The sequence below is a fragment of the Micromys minutus genome (assembly GCF_963924665.1).
Source record: "Micromys minutus genome assembly, chromosome: 2".
In the NCBI taxonomy this organism is placed as follows: domain Eukaryota; kingdom Metazoa; phylum Chordata; class Mammalia; order Rodentia; family Muridae; genus Micromys; species Micromys minutus.
In genome coordinates, this window is record NC_137971.1 from 63,397,988 (window position 1) to 63,421,547 (window position 23,560).

Genomic DNA, 23,560 nt, shown 5'->3' on the forward strand with positions numbered 1-23,560 from the left:
GCCTCTTCAGCCACTGTCCCAGGTTGGGGCAGGTCCTTAGTTGTCCGCAGCATCTAGGCACCTAGTAAGAATCAGCATCCTAAGTGCAATTTTCAGCTCCTTGACTAAACTGATTCAGTTTAATAGCATGTAATCCCAGCTTGCCTGCTCATTGAAATGTGACTTAGGGCAAATCTTTTTCACTTTAACAGGCAGTTTTCTGGTCTATAGAATGATGTTCTCAGCACTCCATCTCAGGGTAGTTCGGATTAACAGAATACTGATTGTAGCTCTTGTAGTTTAGCAGTTGCTAAAGTCGATCATCTTTAGAGGACCTATACCTCCAAGCTGTGTTATGAGAGGTTTCTCCACTGAAAAGGTAGAAGGAAAATTTGGAACACCAAAGTCTCAGCACTAGGTTTTATGCTATGTCCTGAACAGAGAAACTCTAGGCCAGGAATAATAGAAAAGATTACACCTCTTAATCAACTAATTTTTCAGCCCCAGCCAGTCATCCATTGTTCCAGTAAAAGTTTGTTTTAGTGGTGCTGGACTAATGTTAATCATAACATATTTCAATCCTAGCTGACCAGAAACTACATAGTCTTAATTGAAAATATACAAACAGCCCTGGTAGTCTTTGCTTCCCTCTAAATCTTGACAAGTCCAGCCTCCATTTAACATACCTCAACTTATCTTTCAAGTTCCCACAGAATAGTTCTCAGTGTATAGTCCTGACCGGCCTAGAACTCTCAGGTCTACCTACCTTGTCTCTTGAGTACTGGGGATTAAAAGCATGTGAAAGCAGGCCAGCACTGTGCTTTTTAAAAAAACAACAACAACAACAAAAAAAAAAAAAAAAACCAGGGCAGAAAGAACTTGCTTAACTAGTAAGAAACATTAGCATTCGTAAACATAAGAGGCAGCCGCTAAAATACTAGCCCTAGCAACCACCACTACTGATGAGGTTTAGAGAGAAAGACTTTCACAAATATACAGGGCCATTTGATTTATTAAATCAATGCAAGAGAACCTTCTATGTTCCACACTGGGCCCAGGGGGCTGGAGAGTAAGAGGCTGGGTATTATATTAGCTGCTTCTCTCACTGTTGTGACAGAATACCTGACAGGAAGTAAACTTAGACAAAGTTTGACTTACAGTTTGTGGGGATACAGTCTGTCATAATGAAGGCATGGTGGCAGGAACCGAAGGCTGGGCTATAAAACTTCGAGGCCCATCTCCAGTCACCTATTTTTCTTAAAGGGTCAACAACTTTCCCAAATAGTATCACTAGCTAGGGACCAAGTGTTCAGGCCTATGAGCCAATGGGACCGTTTTCTGGTCTATAGAATGATGTTCTCAGCACTCCCTCTCAGGGTAGTTAGGATTCACAAAATACTGCTTGTAGCTCTTGTAGCCTTTGGCAGTTCCTGAAGTCAAGTTAATTATCATCTTCAGAGGACCTATACCTCCAAGCTATGTTATGAGGGGTTTCTCCATTGAAAAGATAGAAGAATTCACTCAGACTACAATAATGGGAAAATGGAAGGGGAGTTTAGAGAGGTGAGGGTTATCAGAGGCATAAAGAAGAATCCAGGAGAGATGGCAGGGGAGGTGAAACAGTTCAAATTTTCTGATTCTATTTGTTATGGACATCAAAGATTGCTACTATATTCCCTGGAAATTCTAGGGCTCACCTTTTCAGGTTCAGTCTTCCCTGGACCCTGACAGGACTCCTTGCACTGGGTGTCAACATCTGTGCCTCTTGTACGACACCTGCCTACCATTGACCATTAAGATATAATGACTGGCTCCAGTGTTAACTCCCCTTAGAAGCTGTTTCTGGGCCAAGACAGACCTACATTTTAAAAGCCTACAGTGGGATTGGAATAGTTCATTTGGTAAAATGATTGGCCTGTGATCATGAAGACCAAGTTCAGTCCCCCAAGTCTACATAAAGAACATGGGTATAGTGTCACACTTCTGTAATCCCAGCACTGGAGAAGTTCAGATAAGAAAATCTTTATTGCTCACTGGCTGGCCAGCCTTACCTAGTTGGTCCAGCTGCAGGCCAGTGAAAGGCCTTAAAGAGGGTGGGCAGTATTCCTAAAGATGACACCCAACTTTATCCTCTGGTCTCCACATGTTCTGCACACTTGAGCACAAATGTTCTTCATGCACACTCGCACACACACACACACACACACTTAAATGTGAAGACAGAAGCACAGGTACAGACTGGTAGAGGTTTATTCTTGCATCAGGATGTGTTCGATCTTGTAGTTCACATGTCTCAAGAATTCAGTGATATTCACTGGCATAATCAGAGCAAGATCAAACAGTAAATGTAATCAAGAAATATATGAGAGTTGGAACCATAACACATACACATATTATAAAGTTGCACATAAATTAAACATGGCATGGTTACAAACGAAAATATATCACTAAGTATACATGGAAAAAACAAAAACCATCAACGTGGCCAAATGCTGAAACATAGGTATCAGGCTCATTTTACAAAGTTTTTTAAAAACACATAAAAATACCTTGGAAAACACAAGTGTGCATTCCTCATTCATCTAGCCCACACACAGAGAAAAGTAAAGCCAGTCACACAGTGACCAAGGGACACACCTGATCAGAACACTCAGCTCTGATTACTGTTTGGCAATGAACACAACTGCATGCAACAGAGGACTGAGAAGGTTGTCAGTCTGTTTACAGGTGTACACCGGACCTTTTTTGACTGAAGGAAGAAGGAAAGGACAAGCCAGGTACACAGAGAAGACGCTGAGACCCTTGACTATGGCATTAGCCAAGAGACTAGAGAGACTGGCCCCTCCAAAGCCAAGTGCAGCCCCAATTGTGCCCGCCCACAGGAGCGAGGCTTCCATTTCTCTCTGGAATGGACAAGCTGTTTAGAAACAGCCAGGGTTCCTGCAGGAGAACTTGGTGCAGCCCCGAGATGAGGAAAAACACACATTAGAACACTTTTCTAGACATCCTGAAAAGATCTCCCCTAAGGCATTTCTTGATACAAGAGATGCCAGGGATTCTAAGGACCAGTAACTAAGTTGGGGCGCCAAGACCCATGGCTGAACTTTGGCTTGGAACTGTGAGGTCACCTTCATTCTTGCGGGCTTACTGCCCTCTGTCCCACTTCAGCTAAATAAAGCAAGGCGTTGAGCTTGGGGTCTAAAATGGAGACTGACCAGGGAAAGCTTGCTCTTCCTTGTCTTCTGCCTATGCTCCTTGCCGCTCAGAGGAGGGGAGGCCCCACAAAGCACAGGCAGCCAGCCCTGGCTGCAGCTGGTGGTGACAATAGCAGCCACTGTCTGCTTTCACCCTGCATGCTGGGTGCCAGCTTGCACCCCTGGATGGAACTCACCTGAGAGAGGCTTGGTGACCTGTTCACCTGTGTGAAGCAGTGACAGACCCTGGGGTTGTTCCCCGTACATACTATAAAGGAACAAAGACAAACTAGGCATGATCAGTCCTCCATGGAGATTACAAATAAGGCTTTTATATTTTCATTTCTCTTTTTAAAAGTTTTTTTAAAAAAAGTACCCAAATTGTGCACATTCAAAGCCTTCAGTTAGACCAGATGCCTTTTTTTTTTTTTTTTTTTTTTTACATTTGTGCTCATTTGCTAGGTATCTAAATGCCATAGGAAGATCATTTTTATTGAAGTCAATGTTTCTACATTCGTCCTCCCCATCTCCATCCTTCTAACCTGCCCCTCTCTCAGGCAGTGTGCCCATCACTGCCACCTGGGCTAAAGAGGCCTCAGCAGCATTTCCACCAAGGATTCTCTCTCTCTCTCTCTCTCTCTCTCTCTCTCTCTCTCTCTCTCTCTCTCTCTCATTTTTTTAAAATTAAACACCAAGAGGTGGGACATTTAAGACCAACTGTACAAATCTAGATTTTTTTTTTTTAAAGAATTGTTTTCTTACAAACCATCTTAACTTTTTACAAAGAAAATCTGACATAGCAAAATGGCTGTCAGGAAATTGACAGTGCAATCGTTTGTGGCTGTTTCACCGTTCACGCGCACTCGTGTGTGTGTGTGTGTGTGTGTGTGTGTGTGTGTGTGTGTGTGTGTGTGAGTGTAAGACAATTTATTTCAATGTGGAAGGGAGGGACATATCTGTGTGTTGAGCCTGTAGGCCTAATTAAGGTCAGTACAGGGGGCTGTGCCAGTGAGCGGGACACTGGAAATGAGCTTGGGTGGACTGTGAGACAGGCACACAGGCAGATAGACAGCGAGTGTTTCCAGGAACACAGCTCTGATGGCTAGTTTGGAGGATTCTGGAGGCCTGTGGGAATAGATGGCTTGGTACCAATCTCTTTATCAAGTCTACAGTGGCATTACATAGCCTTTCAGAAAGAAATGCCTTTAAAAACTCGTGAGAAAGTCACCATCTACCCTTGTACATCTGAGACCTGGATTTGGGTTACAAAATCCTCTTGGTTTCTGTTTTGCTTTTGTTTTTGACAGAGTCTCACTGTTCAAGCTGGCCTGGTCTGAACACACTCCTTTTGCCTCAGCCTCTCAAGTGCTAGTAGATCAGCTAAGGGCTGCCATCCCTAGTCCCTTCTCTGATCTTTCAAATGTAAGATCACGGCTGAGACCTAGGACTCTACCAAAGCCCCCACGTACACCGTTTGCCACACCCTGATGCCCTGAAAGCTACAGTTGGTGGGGAGAGTAAATGTGATTTGATTCTGAGTCCTCAACTGTTTTCTCCACAAGGGATTTCAGGTTTAGTGTCTTTTCACAAACACAGTTGACATTGACAGATGCATGATGTGTGACACTGCATGACACAAGAGGTGAATGGAACAGAACTAAGATACTGGCTGATATTAGCAGAAATATATATCTTCCCAGATAGTACTTCACCTTAGCATGTTATTCCAATTTTTAAAAAGGGAATTTACAATTTAATAACCTTACAGCAGGTAGCCTTTAGAACATAACAAAATATATACAAAGGAATCAGGAAGGATATTAATATCCACTAGGAAATAAATTAACATGATCCTTTTTTTTTTTTTTTTTTTACAAAATATACTGACCATTAAATTAAAAAATATTTTAAGGCAGGAATCTTCATTTGAAATTAGCATAATCAGAAAATATATCGATAAAATCTTGTACCACTTTGTAGCAGAATTCATATTGCTCCTGAAAAGAGAACAAGAATGTAATAATAATGTTATTAATATGCTGCTTTACACATACTTGATGCATGTAATCAGAAGGTGCACTAGAAGTCCAGTTGCCAGGCGGTCTGTTGATGCATCAAAGTCTGTGGCTCCCTCCCACACATCAGTTTCTGTTACATGTGCCTTTAAGGCATGAGGCATGTTCTAAACCAAGTTGTTTGCCCATACAGAAAACATCGATTTTTCAGGTTCACACTAGTGTATTTTCAGAACGGTCTTAGGAAAATAACTCTGCTTTTCATATTGACATTGGAAAATATTTTTGTGTATGAGTACATATCTGCATGTGTACAAGTACAAATGTGTTAGCTTGCATGTGGATAATAGGGTTAACCTCAAGTGTCCTTCCTCAGGCACTGCAAGCCTGGTTTTTTGAGAAGCATTTCTCACTGACTCAGAAACTGCCAAATAGGTTATGCTGGCTACCTGTGAGGCCCAGGAAGCCTGTCTCTACCTCCCAGGTGTGGGATCACAAGTACATGACATCAGATCCATTATTGTGTGTAGGGGTGGTTATTGTGTGTAGGGGTGGTTATTGTGTGTGTGTGTTTGTGTGTATGTATAAGGGTGGTTATTGTGTATGTGTGTGTGTGTGTGTGTGTGTGTGTAGGGGTGGTTATTGTGTGTGTGTGGAGGGGTGGTTATTGTGGGGGAGTGGTTACTGTGTGTGCATATGTGGAGGGGTGGTTAGTGTGTGTGTATTTGTGTGTGTGTGTGTGTGTGTGTGTGTGAGAGAGAGAGAGAGAGAGAGAGAGAGAGAGAGAGAGAGAGAGATGTTTGAAAGAGATGTTTGTTTTAAGAGTTTCATGTTGCTCATCCTAGCCTGAATTCCTACTGCAGCCTAAGATGACCTCAAACTCTTGATCTTCTTGTCTCTACCTCCCAAGTGTTGAGATTATAGGCATATGCCACCTGGAAGAAAACTATTTCTGAAGTGGAAAAAAGAAACTACCACAGTTCTAACACTGAAGAGTAAAGCTCACACTGCCTAAATTATAACTGCTAAGCAAATGAAAATCACATACTTTTATAATATAGATGTCATTAGGATTTGCAAGACTAAAGGTCTTAAGTCCACGTGGAGCCTTTCTACTGTCACCGCCACAGCCCACCTGTCTTTTGCACATAGGCCAGGCTGCCTGTCAAGAGCATGTAGAGAAACAGCAGGTGGGAAAGAAGTCCTCATTAGGAGGCTCTGGGAAATGACGGACTCAGCCTTTAAGACTGCACTTGCCCCTTCAACACGAAACATTTTGCAATTCGGTACAGACTCCCTCTAACCAGGAAGTGTGCACTGGCTAATGAAAGAGAAAATGTAGAGCGATCGGCTGTTAGGAGACACGCCCCTCCACCCCTCACAGGATCCTTGGAGGGGCCTGGAGTTGAGGGAGACCTTCCAAGGCAAACAGTGGAACATGGAAGGTGACAAGCACCCAGGCTTTGAACTCCAGGGCTGCTTCTGAACTCTAGAACTGTGATTCTAAATGGAAATACAATTTATGCACAAGCTCCTCCTCTTGAGTCTTGCTGGGAAGACTTAAGACTGGGGAGGGCTTTACTGTGAAAGGCTGCAGCTGGCTCAGGCACTCTGGGCCAAGAACCCTCCCAACCCTCCCTTACACGGGCGCTCCTTTTAATGAAACTGACATCAAACACATGAAACAATTCTGGAACATCAGCCCGATCAGATTCTTACCAGGGTTTGCACCATGTGTGGTCTCTGAAGTCTTAAGCTCTTCACAGCTTGAAACACATCTAGGAGTCCCTCGGCTTTCACTCGTTCCAAAATGTTACTGAGTGCTATGAAGGTACCTGTCCGCCCTGCTCCCGCGCTGTGGAGGGCACACTGCTTAGTGAGAGTGAAGCAAGCAAGACACACACAGGGAAGAGACCTGGGCACTTACTCCCCAACCCCAGGGGAGAGCTGAGGTATCAGTCACCGAAAGGCAGTCGAGTCTGCCTGCATCTTTGTGTGTGGTGCTGTGAATGTCCCAATGTGTGTGCATGTACGTGTGCTTGCATGCATGTAGAAGCCAGAGGTCCATGTGTGTTGCCTTCCCTTATTGCTTTGCATTTTCTTTTTTGACAGGCTCTTTCACTGCACCTAGAGCTTGTTGCATCTTGGCTCGGCTGGCTGGTTACTAGGCCCCCAGGGACTGGGTAAAGATGATCATACAGCCAAACACTATATTGGCTGAGCCATCTCCTAAGCCCCTTGACTGTGGCTTAAAGGATCACTTATATACACAATCCAACAAGATCTAGCACACAGAACACTGCTTCTGTCTCTAAGCTTAATGGTCAGAAAAGGATGGGGCCAACTTAGATGCTTTAAATTAGTGGTCACAAATAGTCACCCTTGACTGACTGTCAGCTCTGCATTGCCTAGGATGCATTAGAGATGCAAATCTTTTCTTTTAGGTACAGGGAGAAGAGACCCTGGCAAGTGCCAAAGCCTGGATTCTGGTGTATTGACACAACAAGGCTCTGGGATAGCATAGTAAGATGCCTCTGCTAGCAACAGTGGGTTCTCCTGAAGATGGCACTTGGCCTGATGAGCCAGAACTCACAGAAGGGGGCTGGGAGAGGCTAAAGGAGATTCGAGGCCAGTCTTTTCTAGTATCCTCTTGGGGGGGGGGTCGGGGAGTGGGGGTTGTCACCTGTCCTTGGGTCTCTTGGAATACAAATGGGCCTACTCTGAAGTTCAGGACTTATTGTGGTTCATCCCATGACTGCCACTTGGTGCCCCAGTCTTTCAGAACTCCTCTCCTCCTGTTTTGCAGAACAAAGAGCCACTCAGCTCTTTTCTAGTTCATTCTCAGGAAGCTCTGGAAAGGCCTCCGGGACTGAAAAACCAAGGTGTGATTGCCACCTGCAGGCCAGGCATAGACTACATTAGGTGGGTTATCCACACAGGGAGAGCATCCATCTCTCTTATTAAACAGGGGCTCCTTAGACACAACAGATAGGATAGTGGGTAGAAACAGAGGGCGTTCCAAACCGGGAGTCAAATGTTTAAGAAATAAAACAGCCACAGATCTGGCAGCTAGTGGGAATCGCCCGAGAATAAAATCATTCTAAACTGCTGCTTGCCAGGGATGGTGGGGAGCTGCCTGTCTGTCATACATTCACTCTTTCTCCACATGCTGGGCATGGTAGTGAATGCTTGTAATTCCAGGGCCAGAGCAGTAAAGACTAGGAGGATCCCTGGAGCTAGCTGGTTACCCACCACAGCTTAACCAGCAAATATGGAACCAAGTGAATGGCTTACACCTGAAGAACCACACCTGAACCTGACCTCTGACCTTTATGGGTTACATTCATGTAATCTCATAATCACTCACACAGAGATACCAGGCTAGAGCTGTTTTTGTGATGTCCTCATATTCCATCCAGTGCGTTTGTTCAGCTGCACTGAATGTTTTCAAAGCAAGGGGGAGAGGGCAGGGGAGGGGCAGCCAGAGTTAGAGCTGTCTTTCAGAGTGGACACAGGTAAGCCGAAGTTCAAGGGGCTTTGCCTGGGAAGTTTGTGTTACTTCAACGGGATACAGTCCCCCGTGTCTACTCTGCCTCAAATGTATGTACATTCTGCTCTTGAGCCCACCTGTGAAGTTGTGTGTGTGTATGTGTATGTGTGTGTGTGTGGTGTGTGATTGAAAGGGAAGGTAACAGGCAGTCTAGGTAAGCAGTCCTGGGAGAGCAGCTATCCAGTTCTCCCTAGTTGCAGAGTAAGTCTCTAGAAACCTCTGGCCTGCGTTTGCTGTCCAGCCAGGCCAGGACCCCGTTGGGGAGGGCAGCTCACCTGCAGTGCACGGTGATGGGGTGGTTGCCGGTCTGCTGCTGCTGCTTCTGCACAGCGGCAATTAGGTCAATCATGCCTTTGCCCTCAGCGGGGATTCCAACCTCAGGCCAACCGTGGAAATGGAACTGTCTCACCATGCGGACCTGCTCTTCCTGGCGGGCCAGGGGCTGCAGATGACAGAGAAATCTCAGAAGACTGCTCACATCCTGCCAGGGATCTGCCTGCCTTGCCCATGGCTCCTTCTGGGTCTTGAAGCCCCTCCTAGACAGTCCAGGGGCCTGGCTCGTGACTGTGCTTCCTTCTGGACCCCTGTTAAGCTCTGCCCAGCCCGGTCAGGAGTCTTGGTGGCTTTATTCAAAGATAAGACTCATGTTTATGGGAAGTGAGGTTCTGAGTTCCCATCAGGGGGTAGAGGCAAGTCTGGTGGCTCAGGCAGTCTACTACTGGGCAGGAGGGAGCAGGTAACAGCTTTCCTGAAATGACTGTCTTCACCTCAGAACTGACCCAGCGTGTGACCTCTTGTATTGCTCACTGAGCCAAACAGCCCAGACTTTGTGTGGTCAGAGGTCAAGGCCCAGTGTGGACAGGGACAGTGAGAGGTTCTGGAAGGCGCCCAGGAGGCCTCTCTACCTTCCTTCAAATCCATTCTTTCTCCATTCCCAGCTAAGGTCACTCTCTCCAGTGACTGCACGACTCAGGAAACAAATCTCTTAGCCATTGAACTCATTCCCAGCAGGAGGCAGGCGGCCACAGAAGCCATAATTCATAGGATGCCTACCACCAGATGCTTCACTGGCCTCTCATGGTTCCCTGGAACTTAGGTGGGTGGTGACAAGTTTAAGGCCTACCCTGGTACATCCTAAGCACAGTCCAAGGGTCGATGCCTCAGGCTCACTAGGGTTTGAGGGATCACAGCCATAATACCTGTTTGAAAGTAACCAGAAAGTCTCGTATGCTGATTGCTTCAGACAGGGTGTCACTCTTTATTTCTATAGTTATATCTCCATGAGTCACTGAGCCTTCAGTTGGCCAATACTGGTAGCATTTATCCTAGGGGGAAAAAATAAAATGTTTGGTTGTTGCCACTTAGGGTGCAGAAGTGATGTCGGGCCATTTCATGTGACCAGAAACTTGTATGTGAATAGGGATAGATGTCCTGTATCTGTTGACCATGAGTGGAGAACAGGTCTGGAAAGACCCTGATATTTAGAATGTTGATCCATGAGAGAAAGGAGAATTTATTCAATGGATGTAACTGGAAGATGAATTTGAATCTCAGAATCACTGGGCAACACAAATGCCACAGCTTCGCCTAGAATGGGGCCAGTAAACAAATCTCACTACCCTATATCGTAATCTTAACCTTGAATATTCTTTTACTTTGAAGAATACTTTTTGAGTCTTACAAAAACAAACAAACAAACAAACAAAAAAACAAAACAAACTGAAGGCATAAAAGACCAGGGCATCCCTAAGACAAAAGACAGAAATACCAGACTGCAATGAAGTTCACGTTCCTGTCACTAAAAGAGTAAAACAGAGGCTGCCGACTGAAGGGAGATGTGAGCCACATGAAAACAGCACAGATGAGCACCCACCATATGTAAAGAACTCTTAAAGCAACAAGAGGACAAAGAGCTCAGTGGAAAAACGTGGTTGATCTTGATTGACACATGGCTGGGATTTAGAATCACCTCAGGGATATACCTACCCTGTTCTGAGGGGTTCCAGAGAGATTCAACTGACTGCTGGTGGTACCACCCTGGGGCTAGAGCCTTGGCGTGAACAAACGGGAGGAAGCAAGAGAATCGAATCTGCCCAGCTGTCTGCTTCTTGACTGCTGATACAGTGGGGTCAGATGCCCTGTGCTCTGATTGCCATGACAGACTTACACTCCAATTATGAGCCAAAATAAACCTTTCCTTCCTTAAGCTGTGAGAAAGGCAACAGGTAAAGAGCAAGGGAAAGAATTTTATACAAGAAAGAAGACGTCCATAGGTATGTAAGGTGGTGCTTCACCTTGAAGGAACGAGAGAAATGCCAACCAAGGCCACAGAAAGCTAAATGAACACCCTCGTAGCAAGGATCAGGGTGCCTGGGGAACTCTAGACACTCCCAAAACACTGGGCAGACCGATGAATATCTTACTCACTTTAAAAACCACTTTGGACAGCAACCAGAAATCCTCACTCTTGGACCAACTCTGCAATCTCACAGTTTGTCCACTTGGCACCTGCTAACCCCTGGCAGCAAGAAGCCTGCCATCAGCAATTGTCATGCAACAGGTTGGGATTGGCACCATGGTCAAGGGTGGAAGAAGGGCTGAATACATGGACGAAAGATGTGTGTTCTGTGGAGTGGACTATAGTGGAAAGGGGGGTGGAGCCACAGTCACAAACAAAAGCATGGAAAAACAGCAAAGCCGATATTCTATCTGGAAAAACCACAGCCCGGAGGACTGCACCCAATCAAAGATTGCACCCAATCAAAAGCTTTATATAATAAGTTGGCAATGCAAGCAAAATAAGGTCTATTTATTTTGCAAGTATGGCTATTTTGCCTGCCCTCCCCCAAGGCATAGAGGCTAAGGCATAAGCTTTTTCAGCGGAGTCTACCATGAACATGTCTGGTTTCATGGATCCTCTGGAACTGGAGTTACAGGCATTTATAAACTGCCACGTGGGTGCTGGGAATGGAACCCAGGTCCTCTAGAGGAGCATCCAGTGCTCTTAACCTCTGAGCCATTTCTCCAGCTGCACATACCTGCTGCCTCTCCCCAAGTGCTGAAATTATACGTGGTGCACCATGTCCAGTGGATTTAATGCCCACCCTCAACAAAACAAATAACATAGCCACTGGGATAGCTTTAGTCAAGGGCACAAAACACCAGCGCTGTCAGGAATATGGAGAACCAGAGACCCTGAACGCTGAAACTGGGAATGAAAATAGGGGTGGGGAATCAGAGGCTAAGAGCAGGTGCCACTTTTTTTTTCCAGAGGACCAGAATTTGGTTCTCAGCACCCATGTCAGGCAACTGCGAGTTTAGGCGCTCTGGCTCCTTCTGCTGGTCTTTGTGTGCAGCTGCACCCCTGTGAACCCCCCTCCAAGTACATAATTTAAAAAATAATCTCGAAAGTATTGAATGATCAAAGCTCACGACTTAAGAGTTTATATTACAGAACAGTGATTATAAGGAAGCGATTTCACTCGTAGGTTTGTAGGTGAGGAACACAGAAGCTATTCCTGCACAATAACCAATGTCCACAGCAACAGCATCAAAACAGCCCCGGAGTAGGAACAGCACATGTGCCCATCAGCTGATGAACTGGGAAGTACGAACTGCACAACCATTCACATGAACAACAACAAAAATGACGTCTGCATTCAGCGCTCAGCCCTTAATGGGAAATCTGTATCAACCTCTGGCCCCATCCCAGCCTCATGAAGGCTCAGGGAAGGAGCATCACAGAAGCTGGGGCAGAAATACAAGCTGCGGAGGAGGGCTGTGAAATGCTGACTTCCAGACACGGCGTGGCCACTGTAGTCAATGAACGCACTGCAGCCATAATACTGGCTCTAGACCCACCCAAGAGCAAGCTAAGAAAACCAGTCAGCACCCTCACAGGCAGCACCAGTCAGGACTCAGTGGCTTACAAGGAAAAGGACAGAAGAGGAGAGGAGACGGGGACATGCCCTGTGGTACCTGAGGGAAGAGGGAGGGAAACTGGGGGGTGGGGTATGGCTAAGATACATTATTTACACATGTTAAGTTGCTAAGGGAAAGGATGAACTTTCGGTTTATGCTTTGAGGACATGATGGTAAATGAGCATTCACTCCTGAAACAGCACACGCTGCATTTATACAAGTGTCCAGAAAAGCAAGTCAGAGTCAGGAAGCTGAACAGTGGTTGTCTGGGGCTGGTGGGAGAGGGGATGTGGTGACTGTTAATGGAACAGAGTTTCATTTTGAGGTGGTGACCATGACTGGAGTTAGACAGAAGACATATTTGCCCAACGCTATGAGCACATTAAATCCTAACAAACTGTTCCCTTCAAAAAAATGGATTGCTTTCTTGGGTGAAGCACAACTCAATAAAGTTTTGTTTTTTAAAGCAAAAAAACCAAACCATAGATTCAGGGTTGTGGCCATGTCTTGGGGTAACACTTAGAGAGATGCTCTGTACTGGTAAAGCACATTTTTCTGAGTTTGTGACATTACTAGGCCATGCCTGGATCTCTGGGAAAATGAAAATCTGGAAGTCATCTAATTCATTAGGAGAGCAACCAGGGACATAGATCAATGCCGCCTTTACATCTAGCAAAAAGTAATCAAATACCCTTTGCATTCACAGGCTGTGACCTTGACATTAAAAAAAATCGGTGGGACATCAAGGCAACAGTAAAGATAGCCAAGGCCAGGACTATTAAGGGCCAACTACCCTTCCACCCATCTGAAGCAAGGATGAAGTATGATCTCAGGCGTTCCAACCCCCCTCTCTCCGTCTCTTCTTCCCCAGTTCTCCTGGCTTGGCCTCGCCCGCGTGTTCTCAGGCCCCACACTGCTGAGGCATCATGTCATTAGCTATCTTACACCAGGACTCGGAGGGCCCCTTCCCAGCCTGCTCACCTGCTCCCGCTCCTGCACCTCGGTCAGCATGACGATGGTGTGTGATTTCCACTCCCACACCATCCTCCAGAAGTCCTCGACGGTGTGAGCCAGAGGCCCCTGTGTGGCCATAAAGTAGTCCTTCTGCCTGTAGCCCTTGAGGGAAGTAGAAGTTAGGGGTTGGCTATTTGTCACCAGAGCCACCACCTCCACAGGCACTCAGGACAGCCCTAGGCTGACGTCAGCAATTCCAACGTTCCACAGCTGGAACAGCAGGCCTGCCATCACAGGTGCATGTCCTACCCTATGGATACACCCAGGAAGCAGGAACTGCCTCTTTATCAGGGTGTTCTATATATCTGGCCTCCGTGGCTGAGGTCATCTCTAAGAGCTATCAGAGGCCCAAGGTTACTAGGATAGCACTTAGTAGCCTTGATTCTAAGGGGTTCTGTGCCCCTAGCTAGATTCCCATCACAGTGGTGCTGAGGGCCTGCATGTGAAGCTAGAGCAGGGGCTTCCTGTATCAACATGTCTGTTAGTTCCCTCCAGCACAGAATTGCTAATAGCCACTTGGCCACAAAGTTCCTTCTTGTCCCTTTCTCTGCCAACTTCACTGTCCACTCTGTTGACCCGGCTATGTGCCAGACAGATAATTGCTCAGTCTATGTGGGTTCAAGTCACAGACATCACTCAACAGTGAACACTTGCTCTTCGTGTATATCTGTGGTGTCACCATATGCAAATGCAGAGAACTTCTCATTGTCGTGTGGAAGCAGCGAGTTCCAAAGTTCGTTATTTATTGACTTTTTTTTGTCTTTGTAAAGGTGTTTTTTAATTTTTTTGCTCTTTAATTTTATGTGTCTGTTTGCCTGCATGTATGTATGTGTACCACGTACATGCCTTGTGCCTGTGGAGACGAAAGTAGAGCTTTGGCTTCCTTGAAACTGGAGTTCCAGCAGTTATGAACCATTATGTGGGTGCTGAGGACAAAACCTAGGTTCTCTGCAAGAGCAGCAAGTGTTCTTAGTTGATAAAGTCATCTTTCCCTTATTGTGACTTTTTTGAAGCAAGACCTCATGAAGTGTAGGCTGGCTTCAAAGTCCCCGAATTACCCCAGGCTGAGGCTAGCTTTGAACTCCTAATATTCCTGCCTCTAAATCCCAACTGCTGGGATTACAGGTGTGCACTACCATACTCTGCTCACCATCTTTTGTTTTAAAAGCAAGTGCTTCTGCCAAGAAAATGGCTTCTTACTGTGTGGAAAGCAATGTTCACACTTAAGGGCACATACTTATACAGCAAGGAGTCACATGTCACAGTGAACACACACACACACACACACACACACACGCACACACACACAGCTGAGATACATACATCTATGAAGGATGCGTTGATGTAGTCCGTAAACTCTTGCCCTCTTTTCATGGACAGGATTACCCGATTGAAGTCATCTGCAAAGCAGGATTTTCTCTGTTAGTGCAGATCTGACCACGCCTTCTCAACTGTGATGTTCAAGGTTAATTGTGAACTTGATGAGATCTAGACTCACAGGGAGATGGGCCTCTGGGTAAACTGGTTGGGGATTATCCTGGTTACAGTAATTGATGTGAAGGCCCAACTTAATTGTGGGCAGGGCCATTCTTTGGCCAGGGAATCCTAGACTGTGTAAAATGGAGAAAGTGAGCTGAGCGGCAGCAGGTGTTCATTGCTCTCAGCTTCCAGACTGTGGATGTGATGGGACCAGGTGCCTCAAGCTCCCCCTGCCTTGACTTCTCCACTACAGTAGACTGTGCCCTTGAACCTTGAGCCAGAATCAACTCCGTCTTAGCTTGGTGTTTTGGTTGGGGTATTTTATCACAGTAGCAGGAAAAGGAATTAAGTCATAGACCGAGAATATTAATAAAGCCATTCCTTAAGGTAGTCTCTGTTATCAAACAGGTTCATAAAATGGTTCGGGGAAGGTCTGAAAACAATCCAATTATCATTTTCATGATTCAGCCATCAGTATAACGTATCCTCAAATACAAGCATGAAAAATATTGCATTTAGGAACAAGGGAAGCATAGCTAGATAGAACCTGCAGCTGCCAAGGAAGACACAGGTTACAGAGAAATAAGGGACGGAGGCTGGGGGTGAGTTATCTAGCCTCCTGAATCTCTGTTTCCAGAGAAAAGGTGGCCTGTTTACTTGGTGAGCAGTTGCTAAGCCTTGGCTGCATGGGGGACATGACAAAGCAGTGTGTGACATGAAATGCCTTCTCATGTGCTTCTCTAGTTGAGTTTGCCTGGTATCTATCTCCTCATGCCTTGCTTACTGTGGGCCTTTGCCTCAGTTATCCTGATCCTCAACAGCAAACTAGAGTTGATTATACCTCAGGCAAGTGTTATGAAATTCCCAAGGCAAGTTTTTTATGTTGTTTCTGGTTTGGTTTTGGTTTTTTTTTCCCCCCCTGAAGGGCTCAGCTGAATTCACCTTTGGTCTGATTCAGTATTTGACACGTGTATATTCTTGGCTATGTGATTCACTCCCCACTGTGTAAGTGGGGAGGGGCCTCCAGAGAGCGATAGTCACCAGGTCACATCTCAGGCAAGCTTTTTAGGTCCCAGGGAACCCTCCCTATACAGAAACTCCGGTGTCTTGCCTTTGAGCCAGGTTCTAGGTACCACTTGAGACCCTCAAGAGTCCATGGAGATCCCTCAGAGTGCCCCCCATACCCCAGGAGAGTCCTTTCCTTCTAGGATCGGACACAGCACCCAATCGCCCAGAACTGCATCCAGGGGCACCTGTCCCCTAGAATGATGAAGAAAAAGTGGGTAGTCCAGGGCGAGGCCCACATGCCCACTGCCTTACATGGGATGATCTGGATCACACGGGCCTTCTTCATGTTGGCAGGCAGGTTGCCCGTCCTCATGTTCTCCTTCATGATTCGCACGTTGGTCAGTTTCTGCAGCCAAGGAATGTAGTTAGAACAAAGCATGAAAACCTGCAGCAGGAGACCTGCTCAGAAGTTTGTCTCCATCCCAGAAGTTGCCTTGATGTTGGGAGTTTAAGTTATCCTAGGAGCCCACAGCCTGATACCCATCAAACTTTCTGAGCTCAAAAGGCTTCATTTAAGTAGATGCCCTTTTCCTTGGCTCCTCGGCTACCCCTGTCCCCTCGGGGCATGGAAGTTCCTTTGTAGCACTCACCCTGAACTCTTCCTCAAGCCCGATCTTGTCAAAATGGGTGGCTGTGCCATGTAGCGTCTGCAGGTGCCTCTCCAGGGAGGACACATCCAGTTCTGTGTCCCCATAGAGGTAGTATTCCAGTAAGGCTTGGTAGATGAATGTATACTGAACCTGCAAGGAGAAGGGATCACGCTGCTCAAGACTGCCCTGAGCTCAGAGGAGCTCTCACTTCTGCTTCTACTGGGGAGGTAAGGCTGAGGAGCAAGAGCCCATTAATGATCTTGTGGTCTGGTCACCTAGGGTAAGTAAGATGACAGGAACGGCCACTACCTCCGAGGGCTCCAGGGGCTACGTCAGCTGCTCAGAATCACCATCATGGCATATGAACATACTGAGGATCAGGGTCACCAGCCTTTGGGACTCCATGGGAGGTAATGACAGAGTGGAAGGCACACCAGGTCTGACAATGTGCATGCTCACAGGCTGTGGAGCCGGTGGTCACCTGCCTATTAAAACCAGACCTGGTGTTTTTTATACTGCAGACACTTGATGCACCAGGGTGGTGGGATTCGGGGGTGGGGGAGACACCCTCTCAGAGTTGAAGGGGAGGGGAGATGAGAGGAGGGACTCTGTGAGGGGGATTGGAGAGGGAGCATTTGGAAAAAAAAAAAAAAAAACAGTAACAACAAAAACTAGACCTGGTGGCACCAGTTTAAAATTCCAGTTATTTGGGAAGCTGAGACATAAAGATGACAGGTTCAAGGGCTGCCCAAACGACAGAGGCAGGTCAAAACCAGGCTGGGCTGCTCAGTAAGACCGAGTTTCAGGAAGTAAAGGGATGGCTGAGAGCACGGATCTGGGGTAGAGTGAATTCACATGACAGACCAGGTACAGTACCCGGTACTGTGAAAACAAACCAAACAGAACAAGAAAAAATGGCACCGAAAGTGCTTTTCAATGGGCCTGTGGAGCGGTGGGAAAGCACCCGAGTGCTCTGTGATGCCTAGGCCAGGGCAGGAAGACGCGCCACTCACATCTGTCTGGACCATCTGAGGGCGCTGATTGCGGATTCTAGACACAAACTCAAAGACGTCAACCTTCTGCTCCGAATGTATCATGTCCACCATGGCATCGATCACGATGAAGGTGCCAGTCCGACCCACGCCCGCGCTTCAGGGAGGAGAAAGATGCCACCTCGTGAGTCACATTCCCCTGAAGTAAATGGCAAGCTTGGGAAGATGCCTGAACCTGGGGGACAAAGGACACAGCCTAGGGCAAAATTAAGTAGGGTACAACTTGGAAGAATCAGAAGCGAATCTATAAATGGCCACCAGAGGGCACTGCTGCCTCTGGTAATTTATCTCAGTACTAGAGACATTGAAGGGGTGTGTGTGTTTCATTATCCCTACTCCCAAACACTGTCTTTGTGTTACCACTAATGTGTTTGTGTCTTAGTATGGGAATTGACCTGCCCAGAGCTCCCACAACAGCCATCAACCTGGGCCTGTCAGCCTTGAAGAGTTTTGCATATTGGGAGTTTGTTCAGACATCACTGGGGCAGGTACCCAGAGAGCAAGTGCGGCTAGAATTTCTGTCTCCACACACAGCTTTGGGTATAGCTGCTTCTAAACTCCACCCCCACTCCCACCCCCTCCCCAGCCCTAGCTCTGCCCACCCCACCATTGCCCCACTGGCTATTCCCCACATTGTAGCTGGTCCCTCCCTGACATACCTACAGTGGACCACAATGGGCCCAGCATGTGAGGGGTTGAGTGTCTTCACTTTCTTCAGGAACTTCAGCATTCCGATGGGGGTAAACGGCACCCCGAAGTCAGGCCAGCTGGTGAAATGCAACTGTGAGACCAGCCGTGGAGCTTTGCAGCTGTCGGGGAGTTGCTGTGAGGGATAAGGAAGAAGTGAGGTCGGGGGGTGGAGCCAGCCACCTTAACCTGACCAGTTAGTATCTCCTTCTGAAGGACAGCAGGGCTCATGCCAGTGTCTGCAAACACAGAGAACCCTGGAATGCAGGGCACCATACCAGATGTGATAATGTACAGCAAAGGGCTTGCACAGTTGGCTATAACCAGGCCAGGATCTCAGTAGCCACACATCCCAAAAGCTGGTCTTAATGCTCATATACTCCAGCTGAGAGGCGGGCCTGCCTGCTCTGTGTGCACAGTCCCACCTCCCTCCTGGGGACCTGAGTCATTGCCAGCATACTTAAGTCTCCAAGAATCAGTGTGGGAAGGAAGGACAAAGGGTCAGCCTACACACCGGAGACCTCCAGACCCTCCCTCAAAGATTTTCCTTTGCAGCATGGTTCTCCTGCCCCTGATGGTGGAAGATGACAATACCAGTATGTTTAGAAGTGTGTGTGTGTGTGTGTGTGTGTGTGCGCGCGCGCGCGCGTGCGCGCGTGCGCTTTGTATCCCAGCAAGGAATAACAATTTTGGAATGCCTCAGACATATGCTCTACCACTGAGTTAGACCCCCTTACCCCATCCTTTTGAAACCTTCTACAGTGGCTTCTAGAAACTTCTTTCAGATTTTTGCAACTTAATCACACCAATTGCTCTACATTTGATTCCTAATAAAACAATAGCCTGTCTGTGCAGTCTTCATTTTATCTGCTTTGTGCACGAGCATTTCAATTGCAGGCCGCCTTGAGATGAGCATAGGGAAACAGCAGGGAAATTCTGAACATAATTTTTGACAGCATTATAAAACGGTTCTGTCACCAGACATGGTGGCTCTTGTCTTTAATCCCAGACACTTGGGAGGCAGAGGCAGGTGGATCTCTGAAAATCTAAAGCCAGCGTGTTCTACACACACAGTTCCAGGCCGGCATGGGCCACATAGTGAGGCCTTGTCTCAAACAAGCAAGCAAGCGAACAAATGAACGATCTCGTTTCACAACGCAAGGGTAAAAGACTGGACCCTCAGTGGCATAGTGCCTGCTTGGTGCGGTGGGAAAGATCCACCATTGAATCCTCAACCTCTCTAGCTGGCTCACCCACCTTCTGGGGAGGCCCAGTACAGTTCCTGGGAGTCAAAGCGCCCAGCCCTTTGCAGATTCAGGTCCTTGATCCACTAACTCTGTTCCAGTCTGTCACATGCTCCAGCCCTGCAACCACAGCCTCTGTGAGAGCTCCTGCCGTGCTGTGAGTGGGTCAAGGTGGGGCAGCTGTTTACACTGTAACTGCCACACACCCCTGTCCTCTCTCCCAAGAAGCCCAACGAGACATTCGTGTGTACCGGATGAATGCAGAATTTGCGGATGGTGTAATCCACCAGGACCACGCAGTCCTCCACACACACCCGGATGTTTCCATAGGTCCAACAGCCCTGGTCTGGCCAATACTGGTAGCACTTCTCCTGTGAGGAACAAATGAAAGAAAAAGAGTTGAGACACAGTTCAGGACATGGTGTTCCACTGTCTTCATAAGGTCAAGTAACCAGTGTCAGCAGTCCGTGTATCATGAGCTGGGAGTATGAACCTGCATGAGCGTGTCTCTTATAAAGGGGAAAGAGAAGCCTCCAAGGTGGCAGATGTGGCTGTGGACCAACCAGAGTGGTTTCGGGGTAGGACACAGTAATATCTAATTTGCTCACCCCTCCATCTCTCATGGCCTATTACGCAAGCCATGGCTGTCCATGCTCTGAAGCCACTTTGGGAGCCTGACCCTAACGACCGTCTGGCTCAAGTGAGCTTTTTCTCCACACATTCAGGACTCCTTCCCTAGACATTTCCCTGGGGCCCAGCTCTCTGTTCTTTCTGGTCAGGCCACTCACTCTGTATGGCACAGTAACATGGACCCCTGAGGTGCTCCAGGCCACAGAGGCAGTTCTACAGAAGACAAGCCCCAGGTACCTGTGTTTCCTGAAGCCCCAGAGCTAATAGGCAGAAAGCGGTTCATCAGCACAGCCTATGAATGAACAGCGATCACCCCCATCCCCGGGGGAGAAGAGAGCCACACACTCTTCCTTGGAGAAATCCCTAAAATTTTACAAGCCTTCTAGGCACCTCACAGCTTGTCCTAGAAATGGCCAGTGAAAGGCAATACAAACCGGCCAGTTCTCCAGTATTGATATGATCCTAAAGTCAAAGGTGCCTGACTCCATGGAGACCAGCATTCTTGTCACAACACTATGGGATAAACATCACCCCTTCCTGTATCTTGACCTAAGCTGACCTATAGTCAGGGCATCAGGGCATCAGACGTGGCCTGTAGTGAGACTCAAAGGGTCTGGTTTGGGTGAGTCTTGATTCTTCTGGGGCTCTGATGACTCCCTGAAAGACTCTTGCAAAGATAGGAAACCGGTCTCAGACTCCAGTGAGCTCTTGGCTGACCCACTCTCAGTTCATAAGATACCAGCTGGGTTTCGCAATGCTCTGCCCAAGATGGGGACATCGTGGAGACCACAATGCAGGCCACTAAGGAAAAGGAACTCTCTTGAGCAATGACTCCATTTGAGGTAGTGGAAATGAAGAGAACCAGCAGGCAACCCCAAGTCATAGGAACAGAAAAATGTAGCAGGAGGCTCTGGGAGAGATTGAGCTGGGTAACACCATTAGGACATAGGGGGACAGAAGTCCTTAAGGCTCCTCCGCCTCTGCTTAGGGCTAAGCAACCCCTAAGAGACCTGGATTCTGTGGGCAATTGGTCACAGAGACCCGTGGGCTCTGGTGAGGGTCAGCCTCTCTGTCTACAGAAGCAGGAGTTTCTCTTCACAGGCCAGGATGGCTCTGGCAAGAGATCAACCATAGTTTCGCTCCTGTCTTTCCACTGGTGACAAGGGACAACAAGGGTCAATGTCATGCAGCAAGAAAAAGCAGTCCCCATTTGTCCCCCGTTGTTGTCACAACAACAAAACAGAGACCACCCCCCAATAAATCAGAAAACTAGAAATGGCCACTGGAAGCTTTGCCCTGTGCTGTTGGGCATGGAACCCACCAGTGGGGACAAGAGCGCTCTGCCGCCTGTTGTGTGAGTCTCATCCTCGTTCTCCTGTGCACCCTAAAAATGGTTGTTCCACCCAAATCCTATAAGACCCGCCCATGTCCTCAGCACATGGGATACTGTTAGGACCAGGCTAGTGCCACCTGTGGGGAGAGGCCCTGGGTGGAGGGCCAGGAGGCGGGTACCTTCTGCTAAGCTGAGCTTTCATGCTGGAACAAGCTAGAAGAAGCACAGTCTACCAGCTGAGTCTCTCCACCCAAGGAAGTTTCCCTCGGGCTTCCAATTCCCCCTTTACTTGGAAAAAAAGAGTTCTGTGTGAACAAGTCTGCCAGGCTTCAAGTCTCCCAGGGCCCTGTTGCTCTCCCTTTCAGCCTGCATCTGGGCCAGTTCCTGGCAATGGGAACGGAGACACAGGCTCAGTAGATGCTACCAGAGCCTGCTGTGATAGGAGAGCAGGCAACTGTCTCTCATTCTTAGCTGATGCTTCAGATTCGGCTGGAGGAGGCCATCTCTCTGGTCTCGGAAAGACCTGCTCAGTGGTGTTCACTGGCAGCCAGGCCCACCACATAGGAAACACACTGGCACCTTTCACTCTAAATTCTGCTCCTCTCCAGCAGGTTGGAGCCATGGGTGGCCATGCTGATCCGCAGACAAAGAAGGGAACCTTTGATGCCTTATGTTGGAGCAGGACAGTGAGGTGAGGACTGACTTCAAGACAGGGTTGTGGAAGGCCTGAGTGCTGTTTTCCCTCCACTGTTAGATGAGAAGTGTCCAGACAGAGGAAGGTATCAGGCCTCCCTGGTGAGTGTGTGTGTGTGTGGGGGGGGGGTGACAAGGAAAGGCTACAGGAGCAGTGCAGGAGAGGGAGGCTTACCTCCTTCCTTTCCTTCAGGTTCGTCAACATGACGATGGTGGCTGACCTTTGCTCCCACACCATCCTCCAGAAGTCATTCACGGTCTCCTGCTTAGGGCCTGTGGGCAGATCGGAGGGTTAGGATAAAGGAGCCATCTAAACTTTGTCCATGAGGGCCACGTTTGCTCTGCATTCATAGTGGCTGGGAGCCACCAAATGCTTGAGTCCCTCATCATTGTCACATGTCTCCTCCAGAACTGTTAAACTGGAATGTCACTGTGAGCACATGTGTGCTTAAGGGGGAAGAGAGGGACAGGGAGAAGGAAGAAGGGGAGGGAGGGACAGGGAGAAGGAAGAAGGGGAGGGAGGGACAGGGAGAAGGAAGAAGGGGAGGAAGAGACAGGGAGAAGAAAGAAGATGAGGGAGGGACAGAGAGAAGGAAGAAGGGGAGGGAGGGACAGAGAGAAGGAAGAAGATGAGGGAGGGACAGAGAGAAGGAAGAAGGGGAGGGAGGGACAGAGAGAAGAAAGAAGGGGAGGGAGGGACAGAGAGAAGGAAGAAGGGGAGGGAGGGACAGGGAGAAGGAAGAAGGGGAGGGAGGGACAGAGAGAAAAAAGAAGGGGAGGGAGGGACAGAGAGAAGGAAGAAGGGGAGGGAAGGACAGGAAGAAAAAGGGAGGGATCAGGAAGAAAAACCTCCTTTTCCCTTTGTCCACTTCCTGTCTGCATATGACTCAGTGCCTAGGGGCATAACAACTATTTTGTGCTTGTAAGGCTAAAACTTCTATGCTGAGGAGAAGGGGACAGGAGACAAAGAAATCCTTCCTTGCCAAGCTGGCGCTTATAAGAGAAATATAGGCTTCACTGATGTTTCCGCCAATGTTTGACAGGTTCTCTCTCATTTACAGAGGACACGGTAACGAGTCCGTCTATTTCTAGGAAATCTAGCCAGGGAGAA

At 47.7% G+C, this 23,560-nt stretch overlaps 1 protein-coding gene across 1 annotated transcript in view; it reads right to left on the bottom strand.

Annotated features, from left to right (window-relative positions):
* Positions 1–2,414: 2,414 nt before the first annotated feature.
* The window catches only part of PTPRE (protein tyrosine phosphatase receptor type E), an 81,333-nt gene continuing 60,187 nt past the window's right edge, over positions 2,415–23,560 (bottom strand). Inside the window, exons 9-20 of the mRNA XM_080912745.1 lie at positions 22,625–22,722; positions 20,045–20,164; positions 18,522–18,685; positions 17,824–17,959; positions 16,811–16,960; positions 16,473–16,566; positions 14,997–15,073; positions 13,641–13,775; positions 9,938–10,063; positions 9,014–9,180; positions 6,908–7,043; positions 2,415–5,170 (exon numbers count right to left, since the gene is read on the bottom strand). Coding sequence (XP_080768871.1) covers positions 5,096–5,170; positions 6,908–7,043; positions 9,014–9,180; positions 9,938–10,063; positions 13,641–13,775; positions 14,997–15,073; positions 16,473–16,566; positions 16,811–16,960; positions 17,824–17,959; positions 18,522–18,685; positions 20,045–20,164; positions 22,625–22,722 — 1,478 coding nt within the window. The 3' untranslated portion in view covers positions 2,415–5,095. The remainder of the gene's footprint in view (positions 5,171–6,907; positions 7,044–9,013; positions 9,181–9,937; positions 10,064–13,640; positions 13,776–14,996; positions 15,074–16,472; positions 16,567–16,810; positions 16,961–17,823; positions 17,960–18,521; positions 18,686–20,044; positions 20,165–22,624; positions 22,723–23,560) is intronic.